This window comes from Prionailurus bengalensis, chromosome B3, assembly GCF_016509475.1.
Source record: "Prionailurus bengalensis isolate Pbe53 chromosome B3, Fcat_Pben_1.1_paternal_pri, whole genome shotgun sequence".
NCBI lineage: Eukaryota > Metazoa > Chordata > Mammalia > Carnivora > Felidae > Prionailurus > Prionailurus bengalensis.
This window is the reverse complement of record NC_057355.1, coordinates 100,867,447-100,890,642: the sequence shown is the minus strand read 5'-3', so window position 1 is coordinate 100,890,642 and position 23,196 is coordinate 100,867,447. Positions and strand designations below refer to the sequence as shown.

The window sequence follows — 23,196 nt, the reverse complement described above, 5'->3', positions numbered from 1 at the left end:
AGATTTGGGAAGTTTTCAGCCATTATTTCTTTGAATAAGCCTTCTGGTCCTTTCTCTGTCTCTTTCCCATCTAGGACTCAATGCATATACTGGTCTGTTTGATGGTGTACTACAAGTCTCTTTAGCTTTGTTCATTCTTTCTCATTCTATTTTTGCTCTTCTGACTGAATTATTTCCAATGACTTGTCTTTGAGTTCATTATCCTTTCTTCTGTTTGATCTAGTCTGCTGATGAACCCTCAAATGAATTTTCACATCAGATTTTGTGTTATTTTCAGCTCCAAGATTTCTGTATCGTACTTTTAAAATCTTTTCTAAATGTTTATTTTTGAGAGAGAGAAAGCATGAGCAGGCTGACAGGGGGGATTTCATAATCAGAAACTTGCTGTCTTTCATTAATTTGGGCAAATTCTAAGTCTTTATTCTTTTGAAGAATTTCTCTGAAATTCCAATTAGACATATAATGGAGCTGTTCATTCTATTTTCATTCTCCCTTAATCCCTGTTCATAGTTATGATTTTTTATTTTTCTGAGCTATATTCTGGGTTATCTTACTTTCAGATCTTCACTAATTGCTTTGTTTAATCTGTTGTTTAACCATTCATTCCAGTTTTTAATTTTAATATTTTTAATTTAAAAATGATTTCCAAATGTGCCTAAAGTTTTAAAGTCATATATCAATACTTTTTACTTTCTTAATTCACATAAAAATTTTGTTATGTATTTGATAATTCTAACATTTTTAATCTTGGTAGTGTAGATTCTGTAGTGTAATTTTTCATCTTATGCTTATGTTCTGTGAAATTTTATCTGTTAGGATTCTGGGTTTAAGGTATACTTCTCAAGGGGCACCTGGGTGGATCAGTCAGTTAAGTGTCTGACTTTGGCTCAGGTCATGACCTCTCAGTTCAGTTCCTGAGTTCAAGCCCTGCATCAGGCTCTGTGCTGACAGCTCAGAGCCTGGAGCCTGCTTTGGATTCTATATCTCCCTGTCTCTCTGCCCCTCCTCTACCTGCACGTGCTCTCTCTTTCTGAAAAATAAACATTAAAAAAAAACTTTAAAGTATACTCGTCAACAAATGATTTGCATGTGCTCCTTCCAGGTTCTTGAGGTTACTACCAAGCCAGCATACCAATAAACTACATTTTCAGTTTGGGTTTTATTTTTTTCTCCAAGTTGACAGAAGTGGTGTGAACTTGTGTGAGAATAAATTTGCCATGCATTCTCAGTAAAGACTTTTCTTTCCCAATTTGTACCTCCATCACCCAAGACCGAGGCAGAGAGAGGCACAAAGCCCATCATCAACCTTTGACAAAATGCTTATTTTTCATAGTCCATTCACTGAAGATATACACTTTGAGAATTCTGGGATTAAGTTGGAGGGAATGAAGTCTCTGATTAGACTTTATCACAAGGTATTGCCTCCAATGTCACCTTCCCAGACCCCCAACACATAAAAGTAACATGCAAGCTTTAGGCCAGCAGGAAGCAGCTAATAACCACCTCCAACCCCAAGGCAAACATCTGTGTGGTACTGTAACATTCTGCATTCACTCTGTGTGTGTGCGTGGTTTTTTTGTTTGTTTTTGTTTTTGTTTTTTGTTTTTTACCTCTGAGGAATTTCTTCACTTCTTTGAAAAAGACTGAATACTCTCTGCAGCATTTTAAGGTATTTTTCTGAATCTTTGTTCAGCCAGATGGCCCTGGTTTCTACTTCTATAAACTAGGAGCTGAGGGTCATATGTTGAGAATGAAGGGGGAAGAAAGAGTTTGCTGGAGAGGGCAAAGGTTTGAAATGGGGGAAAGTGGGAAAGCAAATAGTAAAGTACTAAATAATGAAAAGTTGGTGGTGACCATCAGAATATATTATAAGGATCAATCACTTGATAAGACTTTATAGCCTTTGGCTATATGGTAGCTTTACATCTGATGCATAGCCATTTAACCTTGGAAAAATCACACCCTGCTTGTATCTACCTGTATCATGGGGGTTGTGAAGACAAATGTTACAAAATCCAACATTGAACTAAAACCACTATCTCCAGCAAATAGTAACTGACTCATGATGTGAGACTTGTTTTACAGACTTTTCTATTTAATAGATTTTGTTGAAACCAAATTAGCAAAGTCCTAATTACTATGTGCCATTTACCATGATATAAAAATAGTATTGCTAAGCAAAACTCAGATATATTAAAGTGGTTTCATTACTAATATTTTACCTGTGGTAACCAAAATGAACTTTTATCTAGTTATGTCACAATAATCCAAAAGAATCTTGGCATTCATACCATAGGCAAGCTTTTCAGTAGAAAACATAAAGACCTTAGAAAGTACATAAATAATTTACTTCAAATGTTCACCAAAATGAAGTTAATGTCCAATATTTAGATGGCTAAATATTTTCTAGATTTGGCCTTTTCAAGATTGTCATTCAATAATATATTCACCATTGTTCTAGCTGCCATGAGATAAAAATATAATAAAGTAACTTATCCTTAAAGAATTTCCATTTTTGGTGGTGGAATGCTTTTGTGAGAAATCACAAAACATTATAACGACACCCTAGTACATGTAAGTTTAACTACACACTATTTGACCTAGCATCGGTATTTGGAAGAATGTATTCATTGTCAGGCACAATGAGAGCATCCATGATTGTAGGAGTTTAATTTTCCTAAATTTAATTTTCCTGGTTGTTTTGGCATTGTGATTAGGTCACCATATTTTATCCCAATTAAGCAACTGGCAATCATGTTACAAAACTGCAAGAAAAAAAATGTTAACATGGGCCTTGAAGATGAACTCGTTGATTCTGGGGTATATAACAATACTCCAAAGATAGTATACTATCAACTCTCATCTTAAGTGCTTTTACTTGTTCCAGTGGTAGGTAGCATCTTTTTATCAGATAATCTATTTTAAAGACTAAAGTCTTCCCTGGTAAAAGTGCAGGAGTGTGAACCTTTCTTTGGTAAAGTACCTGTTCTACTGATCATGCCAGAAAAAGTTTAGTAGGTGTTTTTAAATTAGTGTACAGTTTTTTTTTTCCCCCAACTATCTGCTTCCAGGAGGTTAAGTTGAAAAGTCTAGTTATTTCAAAAGGGCTACTTGTCCTTATCTCAATTCCACTCAAGTGTAGTCAACAAAAGAAAGAGTGATTTAGGTAGTTTTAACTTTTTCAAAACTGAATGAGTTTTAGACGAACCACCAAAATGCATTCAAAGTAGTAATGGTTGTTTTTCTAACTTTATTTTTATATTGCTCCATGGTTCTTTGTCCTTAAAGTTAGAATGTTTTTAATCAGTGAGAAACGTATGCAACAAGTGCTTTAAAGAGGTTGACAGTAAGATGAAATTGGCATTTAATGACAGCAAAGAGAGTGATTTGGTAATCAAGAAGTACAACTATTCAAACAGGTATAGGATCTTTTGGTAAAAAAAAAAAAAAAAAATCAAATGTCAGTTACGTTTTGTTATTTGCCACTACATAGGCTTTCCCTACCATCCTTCTACAATACCAAGAACTCACTGAAAAAGCTTCATTAATTCAGAAGGATCAATTGAAAGTGTACTTCTAATAATGTAAATTCAAATTCTCTTTTAAATACAGATTCCTCTGGATTTTTTTCTAATGAATAAGGAAATGGTTTTTGGTCAAGATATCTTTCTCAGTTGAAAATTTGTTTTTTTAAGTACAGTTATGTGTCTTAAATTTGTTAATTTCATTATAAAAAGAGAAGCATAGACAATCTATAATTTTAGGAGACACTCCAAAAGGAAAAAGCTTTGATCTATCTTCTTTCTGAATTACAGTGTCTTGGTTTATTGTGTTTTACTGCTTTTTGAAAAGTACATCACACAAACAAAAGATTCCCTTAACAAGACTTTTAGACTTTTAATTCTTCCTCATTTAGCTTGGAACATCAGCAACTAAAAGTATGAAAACCCAATCTAGATATGATGCAGTTTATGCTGTAGAAGCATACTTTCATAATTTTGAACTTAACTATAGACGCTTTTACTATTGTGATAGTATTTAGCCACTCTGTGATTACCTCAAGGTGAGAGGTATGACTGGGAGAGGGCACAAGGGAATCTTCTGGGGCACCAGAAATGCCGTCTGTCTTGGTCTGGGTGGTGGTAACACGAGTGTAGGCATACATAAAATTTCACCTAGCTGTACACTTAAGATTTATGCCCTTTGTAGCATATCTTATATCTAAAAAGGTAAAAAAAAGGTAAAAAAAAATGAGTATTTGGCTACTTTATGAAATGCCTAATATTTTTACAGTGAATTATTAATATGATTTTATAGGTCCAAATGTATAGGGGAAAAACAAATTATCTGATGACCATGGCATAAGAATTGCTAGTCTCTTTCAGGTAAATTATATCTGAAGCTAGAGTAAAACAAATGAGAGGTCTCTGGTATTGTATCAGAAATGGTGTCAGGAAGAACACAATGTATCGATTTAACTATAAAGGACAGAAGTGTTAAAACAGAAGCTTAAACAACAACTAGAAGATGAGAACATCATCAAATAAGTGACATGACTACGGCATGATTATGTGATTTATGATTACCCATGCTTTTTACTTTTGCTTTTTACTGTTTCGGTTTTGTCATTATATTGCTTGGACTTCCAAAGGGTGGGGAAGGAAAAGAATTCAAGTTAAATTAGTTTTGTTTCTTATTTTCAAGTGTTGTTTTCAGTGTGGTAAAAAGCTGAAGTTATGACTGTAATTTTAAAATTATGCATTCTACTTCCCCATCTATTATGGGAGAAAAGAGTTGGTTTACACAGGGAATATAAACAATCTGCCTCAAATTTTTTTTTTTTTTTACTTTTGCACAGAACTATGTTAATTCTCATCACCTCCAAAAGCCTTTGAGAGGATTAGCTGCATAGACCAATATTGTTCTATATTAGTCAGTATTAAGCATATGATGTCACCTTGTTTCCACCCCTCCTCAATCTTTTTTTTTTTTTTGTGGGGGAGGGGAAGGGAGAGTTTTTGGGCAATTCTCAAAATTCTGTGGCTTAAATTCCACTAGCTGACACACATGATTGACAACCTTCCACTCTCAAACCTGTTTGAAATGGGTCAAATACCTAAGCGCTGCAGAACAATGCAATCCAACCAGCAATTCCCCATAAAAGAGAAAGGGGGTGTGATTAGGTTCCAGCTATTAAGTTATTGCAAAAACAGTTTAGTGGTTTGTTTCCGCAACAGTCATAGGTTAAGCTCGTATTTTCTATCTTAATTAGCTCTAAATAAACCACTAGGCTACAAGAGGTAGGATATATAGCCAAAGCATGGAGCAAGTGGGGCCAACATTAAGAGCGCTACGGAGGTCTTTATACCGACCCTCGGCATCGGTTATCGATCATTAACCCTGCTGGGGAACTTATCGAACGGAATTTGTGTGAGGCTTATCGAGCCACAGGAAAGGAGATGCAGGAGGGAATATAAGCTTCTAATAAAAGAAACGCAGCAACAATAGCAGAGGAACAGCTCTGCCTGGTGACGTAATGGCTGGCAGCAGTCCAGCTTCAGCAGAGCTGCTGCTACCTCAGCATCCAACCTCTCTCAACACAGTCCAGCTTTGGCGGAGCTACCGGGGCCGCTACTTCTTGCGATGCCACTTTGTTGGTGCCGCCAACACCTTACCTCGGAGGGCCAAAACACCGAACAAAGGGTTGTCCTGTTTCAAGTTGTCGGAACCCACACTCTCACTCACTCAACCCCGCCAGCCTCTGAGCAACCGAGTCAATCCGCTTCTTAAGTTTAGGGCGAGAACACTGGCGCACACTCCAGGCGTGCCTCAGTTTCCCCAAGCTGCTCTCGGGTCCGCCTCTCACTGTCCGATCCCCCCTCCCCCCGGCCCTCAGCCCGAGTTGATCGTAGCGGCCCCGCTCACCCGCCCGGCCCCGCATGCCCGTCCTCCCGCCTTACCTCCGCCAGGTAGAGGTTGAGGAGACAGAGCGTGGAGAACTGGAGACAGGAGGGGAAGCAGTAGAGCAGCCAGTGGGGGAAGAAGTGCAGGTGAGCGGGCGGCCGGAGCAGGGGCAGGGAGCCGCTGAGCGAGAAGGCGGCGGAGAAGAGGGTGGTCCTGAGCGCTGCCCACAGGAGACAGAGGAAGAGGCAGAGGCTCTGGTAACTCAGCCGCCGCTCCCGATAGAGGAGCAGCCGCCACAGCTGCAGGTAGGCAAAGGCGAAGAGCGCGGCGTAGAGCAGGGCGTGCAGGATGCTCAGCGCCAACTGCACCGAGCCCGGCACCGCGGCGCCTGAGGCGGCAGCGACGGCGCCTCCGCCTCCGGGCGTCGAGGGCTCGCGGCCGGCCGCCGGACCCGGCACAGGCACCCTCATGAGGGGGCTGGGGAGCGGGCGAGAGAGCGCGGGAAGGAAGAGGCCGGACTCGGAGCCGCCGTCGAGGGGGAGAAGGATTTCCCCCTTACCCCCCACCCACCCCAACCTCCAACCCCAGGAAGCGCCGTGACAGGACCCGGAGCCCCGCGCAGAGCAGCCGCGGTTTTCCGGACCCCGCCTCCTCTCCCCGCCCGCCCCCCCCCTCCGGGGGTCTCAGCTCCTCCTGCTGCGGCTCCGCTCGGTAGCTGCAAAAAACAACTCTCGGCTGGAGACAATCAGCTGAGAAACCCGAGCATTTGAGGCGCTCGCTCCGCACCGTGGGCTCGCGCCGATTGGCCCAGGTGGGCACGCCCCCTGCGCGCTGCACTCGGAAGGCCACGGGCCACAGGACCCGTCGCTCGAAGGCTCTGAGATCTGATTGGATACCCACTTTCCTCGCCTTCTCCCTCCCCTCCACTCCCCACCCACACTGCCGATTGGCCCGGCAACTACACTGCCAGCTCGCGCCGGCGGGAGGACTCGGTAGTCGCCTGTCACCTGGGGCGGCTTTCGCTCCGCCCCCTGCGCTTCCCATTGGTTGGAGAGGCCGCACGTAGGGAGCACGAGGAGAGGGAGGAGCCTTGGGGGTTCTTTTTTTTGTTTGTTTTTTTGTTTTTTTTTGCTTTGCAGGTCGACCCCTCCGTGCGGTGGTGGCAGTAAGTGTGAAGGGCTTGAGTGCTGCGCTCTATCTAGTAGGTGGGCGCATCGGGTAGCCGCTGCCCGCCAGAGGGGCACGGCGCCGCCTTCTGCCTTTCCTTCACGTGGCGGCAACTGTTGGCTGCGGGAACAGTCCGGGTCCTTCCGGGTAGGTCTGGCCCGCACGTCTCCGCAGGTAAGTGGCAGCGCTGGTCCCTCAATCGAGGGGCTGTGGTTTCCGCCAGCACGGATGGGCCGCACCATCGAGTTCTGGAGTTTGGCTTAGAAGGGGCCTCGCCCGGATCCTTCTGAGGGCCGCTTTGCTTTCTTCTTTTTTCCCCCTGCATAAGCGGCGAGAAAAACATGACCCCTTTGTGGGGAGAGAGGATGGAATGAGAAGGGTGAAATGAAGCTTGAAGCAAAAAATTTCCTCGGCAATGTCTCTTAAAGGAAGAGGGGTATTAGGATGAGATGGAGGTCCAAGCGACAAGTGAGTAGGGGGAATGTGGGTCTTTGAAAGTTAGAATTTGGAAGGATGCTCTGGGCATAAGTTTAGAGAAAAAAGGCAGAAAGAGAACTGTAAGTCGTTGATGAACGTACTGTCTAGGAAGAAGTAGAATAGTTTGTACTCCTTAAATTCCACACGTATTCCTTCAAACCTTAGTCCTGTTTTCGGTGGACGGTGGCGCTACTCTTGGGCCTCCAAGAGTGCAAATAAGTGAGGGAACTTCCAACCTGTATTGGACTGACATGACATTGCTGAGTTTTTTTTTTTTCTTTCTTGTGTTTGGTAATAAAATGAGCAAAGTGACACAAAATGATGTATTTTCCTTAGAATGAGTGGCACATCACAGATTCAGTATCCCTGTGAAAGACACTGCTCCATGTACTGGTTCCACCAACTCTGCCTGCCCTAACTCACCATACTTTGTCCTAATGTTTTGTGCAAGAGGAGTGTTGCTACCTTCTTTCCAAGCTAAGTGATCTTCAGGGAACTTTAAAGTCCGTCTTGTACTACAGATTCTGGGACAGTGGTTCACCCAGGCGCCAGATACTGGTGTGTTTTGGATTCTTTATAGGACAGACTGTGATAGACGTTCAGGCCTGGCACACTTATGTGGATCCCTCAGATGCAGCAGAGCAGTCAGCTGAGCAGGCTGTTCATTGCAGCCTAGAGTAGTGTACAACTTGTTGAAAGAAATTAATAGGTCTAATCCAACATCCACACTTTAGAGAAGGATCTCATGTTTATTGGAATTTACAAGATACCTCCGAGAATGTGGTTAGGGCACTCACACAGTTCTTTTTGAATTGCGACAGAGTGCTTATGGCAGCAGTGAGTTAAAGTGAGTTAAGCAGTTATGTGCGTAAGTGCGTAAATGAAGCATGAACTCAGAGTTTGGTGATTTTAGGCACTCATCACAATCAGGGGAACCTCTTATTCCCTGACATGCCTTTTTTTTTTGTATCTTCCACAATGATGAGGTACCTGTTTCATTTCACGAATAGTTCACCATGAAAGTCTGTTTCTTTTATATTTTCTACTCAGAGTCATAGTAAACAACATCAGTATAATACCCATACTAGTTTTACTATGAAATAGTTTTGTGAAATTTTTTTTATCCCAGAGCAAGTCCAGATAGCTGTCTCTTTTCTCCTTCCTTTTTTGGGGGTGCATGATGGGCATGCAGTTGGGGCAGATAGAGGATTTTGCCCCAGCTGCCGTGAAGGGGCTGTGAAGTGGAGAGATGTTGAGTCTTTTTTTGGCCTGCACTGAGTCTTAGCTGATAAACTGCGCTGAGAACTAATCAACATTTTATTTGAGGCTGGTTCAGTGAGCAGGTTTTCTCTAGTAGCAGCATTAAATTGTAAGCTAATTTTTGCCAGAATGTTCTTACAGGAAGTTTGTAAGCATTATATGCTGCATTTGTTGCACAATAAAAAATGTGTCTTTTCCCAGAGAATGATGCCCACAGATCTTGGCATAATTTGTTTAATGTTTACAGTTGTTAATTTCCTCTTTTTCTTGCGTGGGAAACCATTAGTTTTATTGTTAATCATAAGGGAAATTTGAGTCTATAAAGGGGAAACTAACCAAAGTCTTCTAGAAAAACTTGCTGCTTGATATTCTAAAATATGAAAGTGTTCAAATGCACAATGGTTGAATATTGTTCTAGAAGGGTACGTTATTCTGGCACAGTGGTCTTCAAACATTTAAAAGCAGAACTTTTTTTCCAGTATTATTATAAATAGGACCCAATCCCAAAGTGGGAAGAGTCACTCATCAGCTGCTCCAGCTGTGGAACACATGAAGGCAGATCCTTCCTCCTGCCCTCCCTGCAAGGGGATGAGTTTTCCTGTTGAAATTTTTCCTCCTCATTGCCCCCTGGGGGCTCTCTCAGTATTCAGGTGCTGAACAAAATTTTGATGCATTTTATTTGCAAGCTTTAGCTCTTTTTGTACTACAGTCTCATTGTTCCATGCTTACAGTGTTTGTCACCCTTTTGTATTTGACCTTAATTGTCACATTTTTTCCAACTTTAAATGACTTGTGCAGGCATACGTGTTTAGAGTTTAGGGATGAGGCAAAACTTACATCTTGCATACCAACTCTGATTAGTGCTGACAGGAACATTATCCTGATGAATTGAGGGGACCCTCCAGGCTCTAAGGGTAGGAGTCTGCATGTAGTTGGGAGATGTGTGTACTATTGGCAAATATTTGCCTATGACTTCCGCCTTCTTTTAGTATTGACACCTGTTGTGGTTATAGTCCATTGCATTTGAAAGAGTCCTCTTCTCTTTTAGAATCTTCCCTATAGTGAAATTGGGTCAATTTCCTGTGAATTTTTTTTTTTCTTTAACATTTATTTATTATTGAGAGACAGAGAGACACAGAGCGTGAGCAGGGGAGGGGTAAGGAGAGGAGGAGACACAGAATCTGAAGCAGGCTCCAGGCTCTGAGCTGTCAGTGCAGAGCCCGATGCAGGGCTCCAACTCACAAACTGTGAGATCATGACCTGAGCCAAAGTCAGTCGCTTAACCAACTGAGCCACCCACGTGCCCCAATTTCCTATGAATTCTTTCACATTTTCTGCTTTAAAAATCTAGTATATGTATTTATGTTCAAGTCACTCTCCCCTTAGCTATTATTAAAACCGATAAGGCTAGGCTGGGTTATACTGTAATAACAACCCCCAAACTTCAGTGGTTTAAAGCAAGTGTTTAATTTCTGCTCTCTCTGGGTTATCTGGGAGCTTTGCCTTATGTCGTCCTCTTTCTGAGACTTGGTTCAACAGAGAAGGCCTCGGTTTTTTTTTATTTTTAAAAAATTTTTATTCATTTTTGAGAGAGAGCACAAGCTGGGTTGGGGCAGAGAGGCGGGGGGGAGGGAGGGAGACAGAGAATCTGAAGCAGGCTCCAGGCTCTGAGCTGTCAGCACAGAACCCGAAGTGGGGCCCGAACCCATGAACTATGAGATCATGACCTGAGCTGAAGTCGGATGCTTAATTGACTGAGCCACCCAGGTGCCTGAGAAGGCCTCATTTTGAGTGTTATCATTCATTATAGCAGAAGAAAAGTGAGTTGTGATTCATGAAATGTATATATTGACTCTTTCTTTAAAATTTTTTTAATGTTTATTTCCTAAGAGAAAGAGAGAGACAGAGCATGAGCGGGGGAGGGGCAGAGAGAGAGAGAGGGAGACATGGAATGGGAAGCAGGCTCCAGGCTCTGAGCTGTCAGCACAGAGCCCGACGTGGGGCTCGAACTCATAAACCATGAGATCATGACCTGGCAGAAGTTGAGTGCTTAACTGACTGAGCCACCCAGACCACCCCCCCCCCCATATATATTGACTCTTTTTTAAAAAATTTTTTTAATGTTTATTTATTTTTTTTTTTAATGAAATTTATTGACAAATTGGTTTCCATACAACACCCAGTGCTCATCCCAAAAGGTGCCCTCCTCAATACCCATCACCCACCCTCCCCTCCCTCCCACCCCCCATCAACCCTCAGTTCTCAGTTTTTAACAGTCTCTTATGCTTTGGCTGTCTCCCACTCTAACCTCTTTTTTTTTTTTTTTTCCTTCCCCTCCTCCATGGGTTTCTGTTGAGTTTCTCAGGATCCATATAAGAGTGAAACCATATGGTATCTGTCTTTCTCTGTATGGCTTATTTCACTTAGCATCACACTCTCCAGTTCCATCCACGTTGCTACAAAAGGCCATATTTCATTTTTTCTCATTGCCTCGTAGTACTCCATTGTGTATATAAACCACAATTTCTTTATCCATTCATCAGTTGATGGACATTTAGGCTCTTTCCATAATTTGGCTATTGTTGAGAGTGCTGCTATGAACATTGGGGTACAAGTGGCCCTATGCATCAGTACTGTATCCCTTGGATAAATTCCTAGCAGTGCTACTGCTGGGTCATAGGGTAGGTCTATTTTTAATTTTCTGAGGAACCTCCACACTGCTTTCCAGAGCGGCTGCACCAGTTTGCATTCCCACCAACAGTGCAAGAGGGTTCCCGTTTCTCCACATCCTCTCCAGCATCTATAGTCTCCTGATTTGTTCATTTTGGCCACTCTGACTGGCGTGAGGTGATACCTGAGTGTGGTTTTGATTTCTATTTCCCTGATAAAGAGCGACGCTGAACATCTTTTCATGTGCCTGTTGGCCATCCGGATGTCTTCTTTAGAGAAGTGTCTATTCATGTTTTCTGCCCATTTCTTCACTGGGTTATATTTATTTATTTTTTGAGGGAGGGAGAGAGAGAGCATGAGCAGCGGAAGGGCAGAGAGAGAGGGAGACACAGAATCCTAAGCAGGCTCCAGGCCTCTGAGCTGTCAGCACATAGCCTGACGTGGGGCTTGAACTTACGAACCACAAGTTCATGACCTGAGCCAAAGTTGGATGCTCTACCAACTGAGCTACTCAGGCGCCCCTATATTGACTCTTAAAAGCTCCCAGAAGTTACATATGTCACTGTACATTTCATTGGCCAAATCAAGTCACTTCCTATTTCAAGGAAGTGGAGAAGTACAATTTTAACATGTGTAGAGAACTAGAAACATTTGAACAATCCACCATGTTTGTCAACAGATATTCTCCTTCTTACATGTAATTCATCTTTGGCCCTTCCCAATGGATATAGCCCTCAAATCCCATTCATTCACTGTGCCAAGCTCAACAGTCCAGGATCTCTAAGTAATGCCCAGTAGTGTTAATGTCTTAGGACATTATAAGTTACCTGTTTCCCACCTCCACTTGGATACATAGGATAGTGTAGGGACAAATAACTATAATACATGTGCCAATTTGGAGAGGGGAAGAATGGAAGACATACACCAGACTTTAAACTGTAGCAACTTTGACATATCACTGGGCAGATATTGTTAGGGCTTTTGTTCTGTTCACTGGTTTCTCTAGGTCAGTGCTTCTCAAACTATCTGCTAAGAATGACCAGTTTTTTAAAATTCCAATTTACTTTGAATTTTTGTTAAATACAATAAAAATGAATTATAAGAAAAATAAAATGAAAACACCTAGCACATGACAAGCCTGTTAAAAATTTTTTAGATTCATAAAACACAAAACTGTGTAAAAAGGACTATAAAAACTTTTTGACATTTGTTCTCAATTTCTTTGTTTATCTCATTATTGTAGACCAGTATCGAATAGTTCATATTCTGGCATATGCCCTGGGGCATAGTTCTCCATGGTCCTTGGCTTTACTCTGCAAGAGGTCTTTCCGTCTTTATTATCTTTGGCCACATCTGAAGTTGGCTTTGGATAGTATGGCCCCTTTCCATGGCTGAGCAGCTTGTCAGCTTGCTCTCTGACAGTAGAAGGGTGGGGGCTAAAGGACTGTGTAAGTATTAACCAGCTAGTCTCTTGGATGGCAGTGGTTCTTTGACTACCTTTCTTTGAATATCTCATTAAACATAACCAACAGCAACTATCACACAGTGTTCATCTTCTGACTACCAGCCTCCTCTCTTAGGGCCATAAAGAGGTTCATTAGCCACACAAGCCTGGGTACATGCTCATTATAAATTCATTAAGTATGTGTCACCTCCAAATTATTATAGTGACCGTTTCAGCAAATGTTTTGTCACTCCTTACTGTGGATTGCCAAGCTCCAGTCTCTGATGAAAGTTTCCTTGATTAGATCCTGAACGGTCCTTGCTTCTTGGCCTCTAAGCCAATGTTTTGGGGTTCTTGTTAAGGTAGCACCTCATTCTAGTTTGTATAATAGTGAAGATAAACTAGATTATGCTGTAGTGATGACCCCTCAAATCTCAGTAGCTTAAGGCAATAAGGTTGATTTCCTCCTCTGTCACATGCTAATTGCAAATCAGTGAGGGTTCTCTGTTGTGCTCATTCTGGGACTCATGCTGAGGAACAGCCACAAATTGAGCATTTTTAATGACTGTGACAGAAGAAAATAAATCCTGCCCTATCACACACTGGCTATTAAATTGTTGCCTGAAAGAAACGTGAGCTTTTGCTTACATTTATTAGCCAGATTAAGTCACACAGTGGGCACAGCTAACTCACTACAGGTGGGAGGTGCGGGAAGCTAAGTGTAATCTCAACTTCTACAGAACTGGAACTATTTACCCCATACCAATGAACTACTACACCAAGGTACCAACGTCACATTTCTCAAGGTATTCATCTCTTTATTGATATTTAGATTTTGAATCATTAAGTATTGTTTTCTATTCTACTTTCTACCTACTGGAGGGAAAAAGTCACCGAGTACCTTTTGTATCTTTGCTTTTACTCTGTTCTTGCTGGTCTTCTCATTCCCCACCCTTTCCCATCAAAATTTCTCTTCTTTTTAATTTAAAGATATTTTTATATGGAGAACATGTCTCTGAGCAAATGCATTTTATTTTCCATGCATGTGAAATGAACAATCTTCTGTGGCCCCACAAGGATAGGTTGGATTAATATGAATAGAAGCTATGGAAAATTTGATTACATATAAGTAACAACTTTAATTCTTATTTTATTTTATTCCAGTGTAGTTAACATACAGCATTGTATTAGTTTCAGGTGTACAGTGTAGCAGTTCAACAATTCCATATGTTACTCAGTGCTCATCCAGATAAGTGTATCCTTAATCCCTTTCACCTGTTTCATCCCCCTGCCACCCTCCCCTCTGGTAACTCTTTGTTCCCTGTAGTTAAGAGTCTGTTTTTTGATTTGTCTCTCTTTTTTTCTTTGTTGTTTTGTTTTATTTCTCAAATTCTGCATGTGAGTGAAATCATATGGTATTTGTTTTTCTCCTACTTACTTGCTTAGTATTATATCCTCTAGATCCATCCATGTTGTTGCAAATAGCAAAATTTCATTGTTTATTTTGGCCGAATAATATTCTATTATGTGGGTGTATGTATGTATATATATGTATGTATGTACATACTTACATATGCATACCACATTTTCTTTACTCATTTACCTATGGATGGACACTTGGGCTTCTTCCATAATTTGACTGTTGCAAGTAATGCTGCAGTAAACATAGAAGTGCATATATCTTTTTATATTAGTGTTTTCATATTCTTTGGGTAAATACCCAATAGTGCAATTACTGGATCATAGGGTAGTTCTATTTTAAATTTTTTGAGGAACTTCCATACTGTCTTCCACAGTAGCTGCACCAGTTTACATTCCCACCAACAGTACATGAGGGTTCCTTTTTCTCCACATCCTTGCCCATAGTTGTTGTTTTTTGAGCTTTGATTTTAGCCATTCTGACAGGTTCGAGATGACATCTCATTGTGGTTTTGATTTGCATTTGCCTGATGATGAGTGATGTTGAGCGTATTTTCATGTGTCTGTTGGCCATCTGTGTATCATCTTTGGAGAAATGTCTGTTCATGTCTTCTGCTCGTTTTTAAATTGGATTACTTGGGGTTTTTTGTTTTTTTGTTTTGTTTTGTTGGTTTTTTTTGGTTTTTGTTTTTTGGTTTTTTTTGGTGTTGAATTATGTAAGTTCTTTATATATATTTTGGATACTAACCCTTTCTAGGATATGTTATTTGCAAATCTTCTCCCATTCAGTAGATTGTCTTTTAGTTTTGGTAGCTGTCTCCTTTGCTGTGCAGAGCTTTTTATTTTGATATAGTCCAAATAGAATGACTTTAACTTTTCAATCAAAATGAAAAGGTAAAGAGTCAGATGGTTTTCTATAAGACTTCAAAAGTCCCCTTGGTGTCTTCCCCCTCCAATTTCTTATTCCTTAGGGGGAATTATTTCAATTGTTCCCTATTTCTTTTGGCATTCATCTTCCTATTTCCAATAAACTTGGCTTTTGGTCTTGTGAAAGTGAAGATTTAGCTCTTTTATTTCTTTTCCCACACTAATTGTATGTTCCCTTACTTTCTGTCTCCCCATCCTCTGAACTGTGGTTGTCATAGATTTGGTTAAATCATTATTCAGTGTTTATTTTATTAAGACCACATAAACTATATTTCTGGTTGATCTCTGTAATATTCTCTGCTTTAAGTAATTACTTAAATAATCAAATTTATCAAAGATGGAAAAATTGCAAAGGTTATAGTTACTAATGAATTCCTATCCCTGAAAATATGTACGTCAGAATAATCACCAACATCTCTAATTGACCAAATGTGTAGTACTTCAACATCTATAATTTCATTTGTCCAATGAGATAGATGTGGGAAAGTATTCTAGCACTGAATGTGCAGTTAGACCTTTTACTGCTACAAAATTCATTCTAGGGGAAAAAATAATGTGTTAACCCTACTGTCCAATTTAGTGTTAAAATAACTGAATTATAACCACACGTCCAGGAAAAATTATATTTATACTTGACTCGTTCAAATGTACTTTTACTTAAAAGGTTCATTTTTAATTAGGTTTTGGTTATTTCATATAGTAAATACATTACATAGTTATTCCCTTAGCCTCAGGATGCATGCATTTCCCTTCCCCCCAATAAAGAAAATATTGAATGACCTATTTTAAACCATCCTCATTAATATAAAGTGGCTTTAAAATACACTGGTTTAAAATGGCTAAAATGTGTAATCAATGTTAATGCCAAGGATACTCCCTAATTATATCATTAAAATTACTTTTTTATATGCCTCTCACTCACAGTCCTCACTCATTCTACTTGAATTTTTGAACTCTTGGCTCATTATTAAATATTGATGACAAATTTGTTCACTGATATAAATTAGCTCTAATGAAAAGAATGTTAAGAAGTAATTAGTAATTAGCTCCTTTTTTAGGAATACCTGCTTTTAAAGGAGAGGTATTATATGCTTACTGATTGTATTGAAAGAGCAGATTAAGTATCTAGTACAATTTTCCCTAAATTTTCATTCTTTTATTATTTTATTTCTTACAGAAAGTCTACCCCTCTCATTCTGAGTAATTTTTGCTATTTTTTTCTGTCTCTTGTTTTGAGATAGTGATCTTTTGTTTGAAAGGTAGGGGTTCTATTTGAAATTAAAAAAAATTAAAAATCTCACCTATACCTGTGGGTATGTCTCTCCATTCTGGAAGTATGATATTTTTATATTATATTAATTTTCCTAAACTGTCTTCTTTTAGAACTTAGATACTATAGATCATCAGTGGAAAACTTCCTGAAAGAAGAAATTGTTGGAGAGAAATTTGAAAGTGGCAAAATGGGAGACAAAGAATTGACAACAGATGTAGAGGACAGCATGGAAGTAAGTGCAGCATGGAAGAAGAGAGGAGAGTATTAAAACAAGTCTGAGTTCAGAAGGTAGAGTTGAATTAAAACTTGGGTTGAGGGGCGCCTGGGTGGAGCAGTCGGTTAAGCGTCGGACTTCAGCCAGGTCACGATCTTGCGGTCCGTGAGTTCGAGCCCCGCGTCAGGCTCTGGGCTGATGGCTCGGAGCCTGGAGCCTGTTTCCGATTCTGTGTCTCCCTCTGTCTCTGCCCTCCCCCGTTCATGCTCTGTCTCTCTCTATCCCAAAAATAAATAAACGTTGAAAAAAAAAACAAACAAACGGGTTGAAAAAGATATTTAAATGTCTAAGCTGTATAAGTCTAAGTCGTATACTTAAAAAAGTGTATTTATGGGGCACCTGGGTGGGTCAGTCAGTTAAGCATCTGACTTCAGCTCAGGTCATGATCTCACTGTTGGTGAGTTCAAGCCCCGTGTTGGGCTCTGTGCTGATGGCTCAAGCCTAAAGCCTGCTTTAGATTCTGTGTCTCTCTTTCTCTCTGCCCCTCCCCCACTTGTGTGCGCGCGCTCTCACTCTCTCTAAAATAAACACTAAAAAATTATAAACAAATAAAATTAAAACTATACTTAGAAGGAATGTTATTAGTTTTTTTAATATGAAATTTATTGTCAAATTGGTTTCCAAGTTTTATTTTTATTTTTATTTACTTTTGAGAGAGAGAGAACATGCATGCATGCATAACAGGGGAGGGGAAGAGAGAGAGGGAGACAGAGGTTTTGAAGCAGGCTCTGTACTGATAGCTGCTAGCCCCATGTGGGGTTCCAACTCATGAGCTGCAGGATCGTGACCTGAGCCGAAGTTGGTCGCTCAACCAACTGAGCCACCCAGGTGCCCCTTAAGTAGTTTTAATAGCTATCTTCCAGGAAATTTAAAGTAAAAAGAATGTAAACATAATAGATGTAGGTTTTGGATGCCTCACTCCCATGGTAATGGTATGAAATAACTATTTGAGTATTCATTGTAAATCTACTTTGGGTAGAGAAAGATAAAATGACCAATTTAAAACAAGGGTTGGATAAGGTTTGAGACTTAGTTTTAGAACCCTTAAAAATGACAATTAGCTTAACATACTCTAGTAAAGATCTATTAAACATAAAATATTTCATATTGTATTTTCTGGATATATTTGATATCTTTTGCAAGTATCCAGAATCAATTGTATTATCAAATCAATGTCATTATAGATATCCCTCTCAAATGTTTACTAGAAGGAAATAGGAAAGTATTAACAAAATCAAATACATAAGTAATGCCTTACATTATTCTTCTTGCAGATTTTACTTCATTCATTTGTTTAACAAATTTATTCAGCAAAACTTTGTTGAATACCTACCGTTGCTAGGTATTGTCCTAGGCAACAGAACACAGCAGTGAACAAAACAGACAAAAATCTCCTGCCCATGTACAACTACAGCTGATGATGTCTTCCAGTTTCAATATATATAGAGTTGGCATCTCTTTTGTCATGATGTGCATTTTTTATAAGTCAGCAGTAGACTCTCTATCAGAACTGAGCCCTCAGAAATACTTCAGTACATTGCAACCGGGAAAAGCCTCCTTAGCTTATTTTTGTCAAGCCGGTAAGTATTTTTTATATTCTGACGTGATTTTTGTGATGTTTCTCTTGCTGTTTAATCAGTAGTATTGCTGGGATACTGTCAAGATTAGTATTATGTGCTATAAAGCTGTTACTAAAATATATATGCCTGAGTTTAAATCATGATTGTGCCAGTTGACCTTCTGTGTGATTTTGGTTAAATCACTTAGCCTCTCTGTGTTTTTGTTGTCATCCATAATGAGGAAATAATACTTTATAAATTTGTCGTGAGGATTAAATGACTTTATTCATGTGACTTAGTCTTTAGTAAATACCAGATAAGAATTAGCTATTAGTAGAGTAACACCTGAATTTCATCTAGTCCTTTAAAAAAATTTTTTTATAACGTTTATTTATTTTTGAGAGAGAGACAGACAGAATGTGAGTGGGGGGAGGGGCAGAGCAGAGAGAGAGGGAGACACAGAATCTGAAGCAGGGTCCAGACTCTGAGCTATCAGCACAGAGCCTGTTGTGGGGCTCAAACCCATGAACCGCAAGATCATGACCTAAGCTGAAGTCCGATGCCTAACCAACTGAGCCACCCAGGCGCCCCTCATCTAGTCATTTCTGAAAGTATACTTCTTGATATTTTTAGCAAGTGGATATGTTTAAAGTATTTTAAAACTTTAAGTGAAGAATTAGTAATGCTTTTATTTAATACTCTGCTTTAGTATACCATTAATTACACTGATTAACCAATGTAAGTATTGAACATAACTAAAAATGTAATGGTCTCATTTAAGTCTTTATGCCTTAAAAAATACTATTCCTGGAATTAGTAAGTGAAATTAATCCACGTTTCTCTTGGTTCTTATAATTGTGATTTGAAAATGGTATTTTAAAATCATTTCAAAAGTTTTGTGCATGTATACATGTGTGTTGTGTATATGGAAACTTGGAAAAATAATGCCGAATGTTAGCTTTGAATTAAACATTTATTTATTCTTATTTTAGAAATTTTAAAAATTCACTTACAAAATTAAAATCATCATAAAACATTAGAAATAAGAGTAATGAGGCAATAAGAAGTAAGGGTATAAAATTATATAACCAGGTATGTTTACTTGATTATTGGTTGTATTGTATATACTTGTTGGGCAAACCAATCCATTTCTTTTTCAGTTTGCAGCTTTGGGCCTTAATTTTAAAAATTCATCTTTCCTAAGGAACGAGCCATAAAACATTCATAAAACATTTCTTATTTTAGATTCTCCAAGAACTTCCATATTTCTTGAAGAACTGAATGAGGCTGTTAAACCTCTCCAGGACTTTGGAATTTCAGTTGCAAAGGTAGAAAGATATTTTTTTGTTACTAAATTATTAGTGACAAACATTTTATAATTATATGACTTAATGCTGAGTATCTAAAAATACTTACGTTTCAGATCTTTTTCCAAACTGGAAAAATATTTTTTTTCTACCTTTTTTTCATAAGAAAGAACAGAAGCACAGAAGATACTTCCAGATTATGGTGTAAATTAGTACATGTAGATAAAGAAAAAAGCTGTTCAGAATTTTTTGTTAGCTTAGAACTTAATTTGTTTTATAAACTGTTTCAGTTTTTAATGCTATACTTAGGCTTTTTTGCTTTGTTTTGCCTGACAAATATAGTAGATCTCCACATTCAACTATTTATTAAATTTCTATTAGCACAAACTGAAGTATCAAAATTGAGGCAATTGAAGTATTTTTTGTTTTCTGTTCTTCTAAGTCTTTATAATTGCTTATGTTGCAGTTTTTCCTTTATTTTTAGGACAAAGTCAAAACAGCCTAACTTGAAATGACGTATTTAATTTTTTTCTCAAAAAATGTTCAAACTTGCCATGGAGTATTATGGAAAATTTCCACATGCATCATGGATTAGATAGCTACATGAGCTTTTCATTTACTTTAATCTTAGAATTTGTACCTCAGAAAATTGAATGATTAATAACCCAGTGATTATTAAATTCTGTCAGATTAGTGTCTACCTGACTTTCTGTGTACATTTATTTTTTCTTAGTTCATTAGTCTTCTGCTTCTGAGAGATGGCTGCTGACCCACTTGGTCCCTGCAGCTAGAGTTCCCAGGGCAGGAAGCATAGAAAGGTTAACTAACCTTGCCTGTTAAAGGGAAACTCTTCCCTCTATCCACAGAACACTTCTGACATCAAATGTGTGAGTTTTCTACACCAGTCATTTATGATACTGACCACCCATGTAACCCAGATCTCACAGGAAGGGCTTAGTCCTATAAGATTGCCCTCTACTTCAGATGCCAATCATAGGGAGTAGATTCTTAGGTTGCCTACAACTTCTGTCTGACTTGCCTATAAACTGGGAGCTCTCAAAACCCCCTCCTTGCTTGTTCAATAATTTGCTGTAATGGCTCTCAAGACTCAAGAAAACACTTTGTGTACTATTACTGGTTTATTATACGTGATAGAACTCAGGAACAGCCAAATGTAAAAGATGCATATGGCAAGGTCTGGAAGCCTTGAGCACAGGAGCTTCTGTCCTCTTGTAGTATGGGGTGTTTCACCTTCCCATTACTTAGATGTGTTCACCAGCCTGGAAGCTTTCAAGCCCTGTTATTTAGGGGTTTTATGGAGATTCCATTATGTGGGCACGATTGAGTAAATCATTGGCCACTGGTGATTGGCTTCATCTCTAGTGCAGAGGATGGGAGATGGGGCAGAAAGTTCAATCTTCTAATCATGCCTTTGTCTTTTTAGTGAGCAGCCCCCATCTTGAAGCTATCTAGGGCCCCCCAGTGATCAGTGTTTTAGCATGCAAAAAGATACTCTAGGAGTTTCCAAGGGTCTTAGAAGCTCTTCTATAAGGAACTGGGGTTAAAGACCAAGTGTTAGAACAAAAGATACTCCTAGCCCTCCTGTCACTCAGGAAATAACAAGGGTTTTAGGAATGTGTGAGGAACCAGGGGAAAAGACCAATTCTCTATTTCTATGTCACTGCTAAACACTTAAAAAAAAGTCTTTTCTTAATTCTGTATGTAACTGGGTTAACTTTGAACAGCTGATTACACTCTAGAATGATAATGGTGCTCATCTTCGAGGAGCTTTTAATAAAATTCTAGACTAAAGTTTAGAGATGAAATACTAACTTGGTATGACATTCAAAAGGGATAATCATACTATTTATTGAGTAACTAGTAACTGTATATCTGGTAACTAAAATAGAATATTAAAGTTCATGCCTAGAGTGTTGTTGCCTTTATGAACTAACAAAACGTAAAGTCTTGATTTTACAGTTGAGGATGCTAAGCTGTGTGGAAAGAAGACTGGTGAATAAGGCAGACAAATATTAAGTACCTAGCTCACTCTCTGCACATAATAAATATTTGGTAAATGTTTATGACATTGAAATGAGCTGCTTCATCTAGTTTCTTAGATAGATATGTGATAAAGACCCAGTCTATTTCTTTGGACAGTTTAGATCCTAAATAGGGGAGATAAAACACAAATCACTTCAATAAGTAGCAGAACATGATCGTTGTAATATGAGATACAGATAAAATGCCACTGAGGTTTAAAGAAGGGAAGCTCATATCTGATTGTCATGGCAGAAGGTCACGTATGGTATTTGGAAAGACTTTACAAAAAGTAGCATTTTGAGATTGTCTTGAAAAGTTAAGATTTCAGGAGGCAGAGGTAGATGAAGAAAACACTAAAATATAAATGTACTAAATGTTCCAGTTAAGACAAAGATTGCCAAGCTGGGTGCAATAACCAAACCCAAATGTATGCTATTTAGAAATGCATCTTAAAATAAAGTCAGTCTTCAGATATCTTCAAAGTATTGAAGGAAGGAAAAAGATGTATCATTAAGTGATGACCAAAAGGAGGCTGGTATAGTTATCTTACTATATCAAAGTAGACTTTAAAACAAAAAAAACTTTGAATCATCTTTGACTTTGTCATAACCAACCCATCAATAAACCTTTAGGTTCTACTATCAAAATTTCCCAAATCTTAGCACTTCCTGCACCTCCACTTTGACCCCTGTTGTCCAGACCTTCATGACTTCTCATCTGGGAAACTACCATAGCCTTCTAATAATTGGCCTTTCTCCTTTCACTCTTGTCCTACTAAATTCTTCTCTATGCATAAGTCAAATGTGTCAGGTCACATTGCTACCCCTCCAAAAGGCTTCCTGTTACAGTTAGGATAAACTTGAAACTCTTCACTCTTATGGACACTGGCTTCCTCTCATTTCTTTTTCTGCCTCTCCAACCTGCTCAGTTTGTTCCTGACACCTACAAGTCATCTTTTTGTTACCTGAACCTGCTTGATGTATTATTTCTACAAGGCCTTTGCAAGTATTTTCTCTTCTGTCAGAACTCCTCTTTTCAACATACTTATATAATAGTATGCATCACTACTTTGCTTCAGTTCTTTGTGCAAAGGTCACCTCCCCTCCCCCCCGCCAAGCCTTCCTTGATTACCTGTATAAAATGTCCTGTTACATACTGTCCCTTTACTGTTTTCTTAATTTGTGGGACTTAATGCTACATATTAATTAGTTTTTAAAATTGTCTGTCTCCTACTTTTAGAATGTAAGTTCTAAAGATAAAAATCTTTATTTGGAACTTAATTGTGCCCCCAGTGACTAGAAGAGTGACTAACATATGGTAGGTGTTCATATATATGTTAAACGGCTGAATGGAAAAAAAATCTATTGTCCTAATGTCAACCATCCCCTATGCTCTGACTTAAAAAAAATTTTTTTTAGTGTTTATTTTTGAGAGAGAGAATGCAAGCAGGGGAAGGGGCGGGGTGGGGTGGA

At 39.1% G+C, this 23,196-nt stretch overlaps 2 protein-coding genes across 5 annotated transcripts in view; one reads left to right on the top strand and one right to left on the bottom strand.

Moving 5' to 3' along the window:
- The window catches only part of GPR137C (G protein-coupled receptor 137C), a 65,759-nt gene extending 59,301 nt beyond the window's left edge, over positions 1 to 6,458 (bottom strand). Inside the window, exon 1 of one of the 2 annotated variants that reach the window (XM_043556162.1) lies at positions 5,961 to 6,458. In XM_043556162.1, coding sequence (XP_043412097.1) covers positions 5,961 to 6,374 — 414 coding nt within the window. In that variant the 5' untranslated portion in view covers positions 6,375 to 6,458. The remainder of the gene's footprint in view (positions 1 to 5,960) is intronic. The other variant, XM_043556161.1, reaches the window with a different exon arrangement.
- Positions 6,459 to 6,948: 490 nt separating this feature from the next.
- TXNDC16 (thioredoxin domain containing 16) overlaps positions 6,949 to 23,196 on the top strand; it is a 143,108-nt gene continuing 126,860 nt past the window's right edge. The window contains exons 1-4 of one of the 3 annotated variants that reach the window (XM_043556159.1): positions 6,949 to 7,245; positions 16,652 to 16,773; positions 18,090 to 18,395; positions 19,620 to 19,702. In XM_043556159.1, the coding sequence (XP_043412094.1) occupies positions 18,233 to 18,395; positions 19,620 to 19,702 (246 nt within the window). In that variant the 5' untranslated portion in view covers positions 6,949 to 7,245; positions 16,652 to 16,773; positions 18,090 to 18,232. Of the gene's footprint in view, positions 7,246 to 16,651; positions 16,830 to 18,089; positions 18,396 to 19,619; positions 19,703 to 23,196 lie in introns of all 3 variants that reach the window. The other 2 variants (XM_043556158.1, XM_043556160.1) reach the window with 2 other exon arrangements.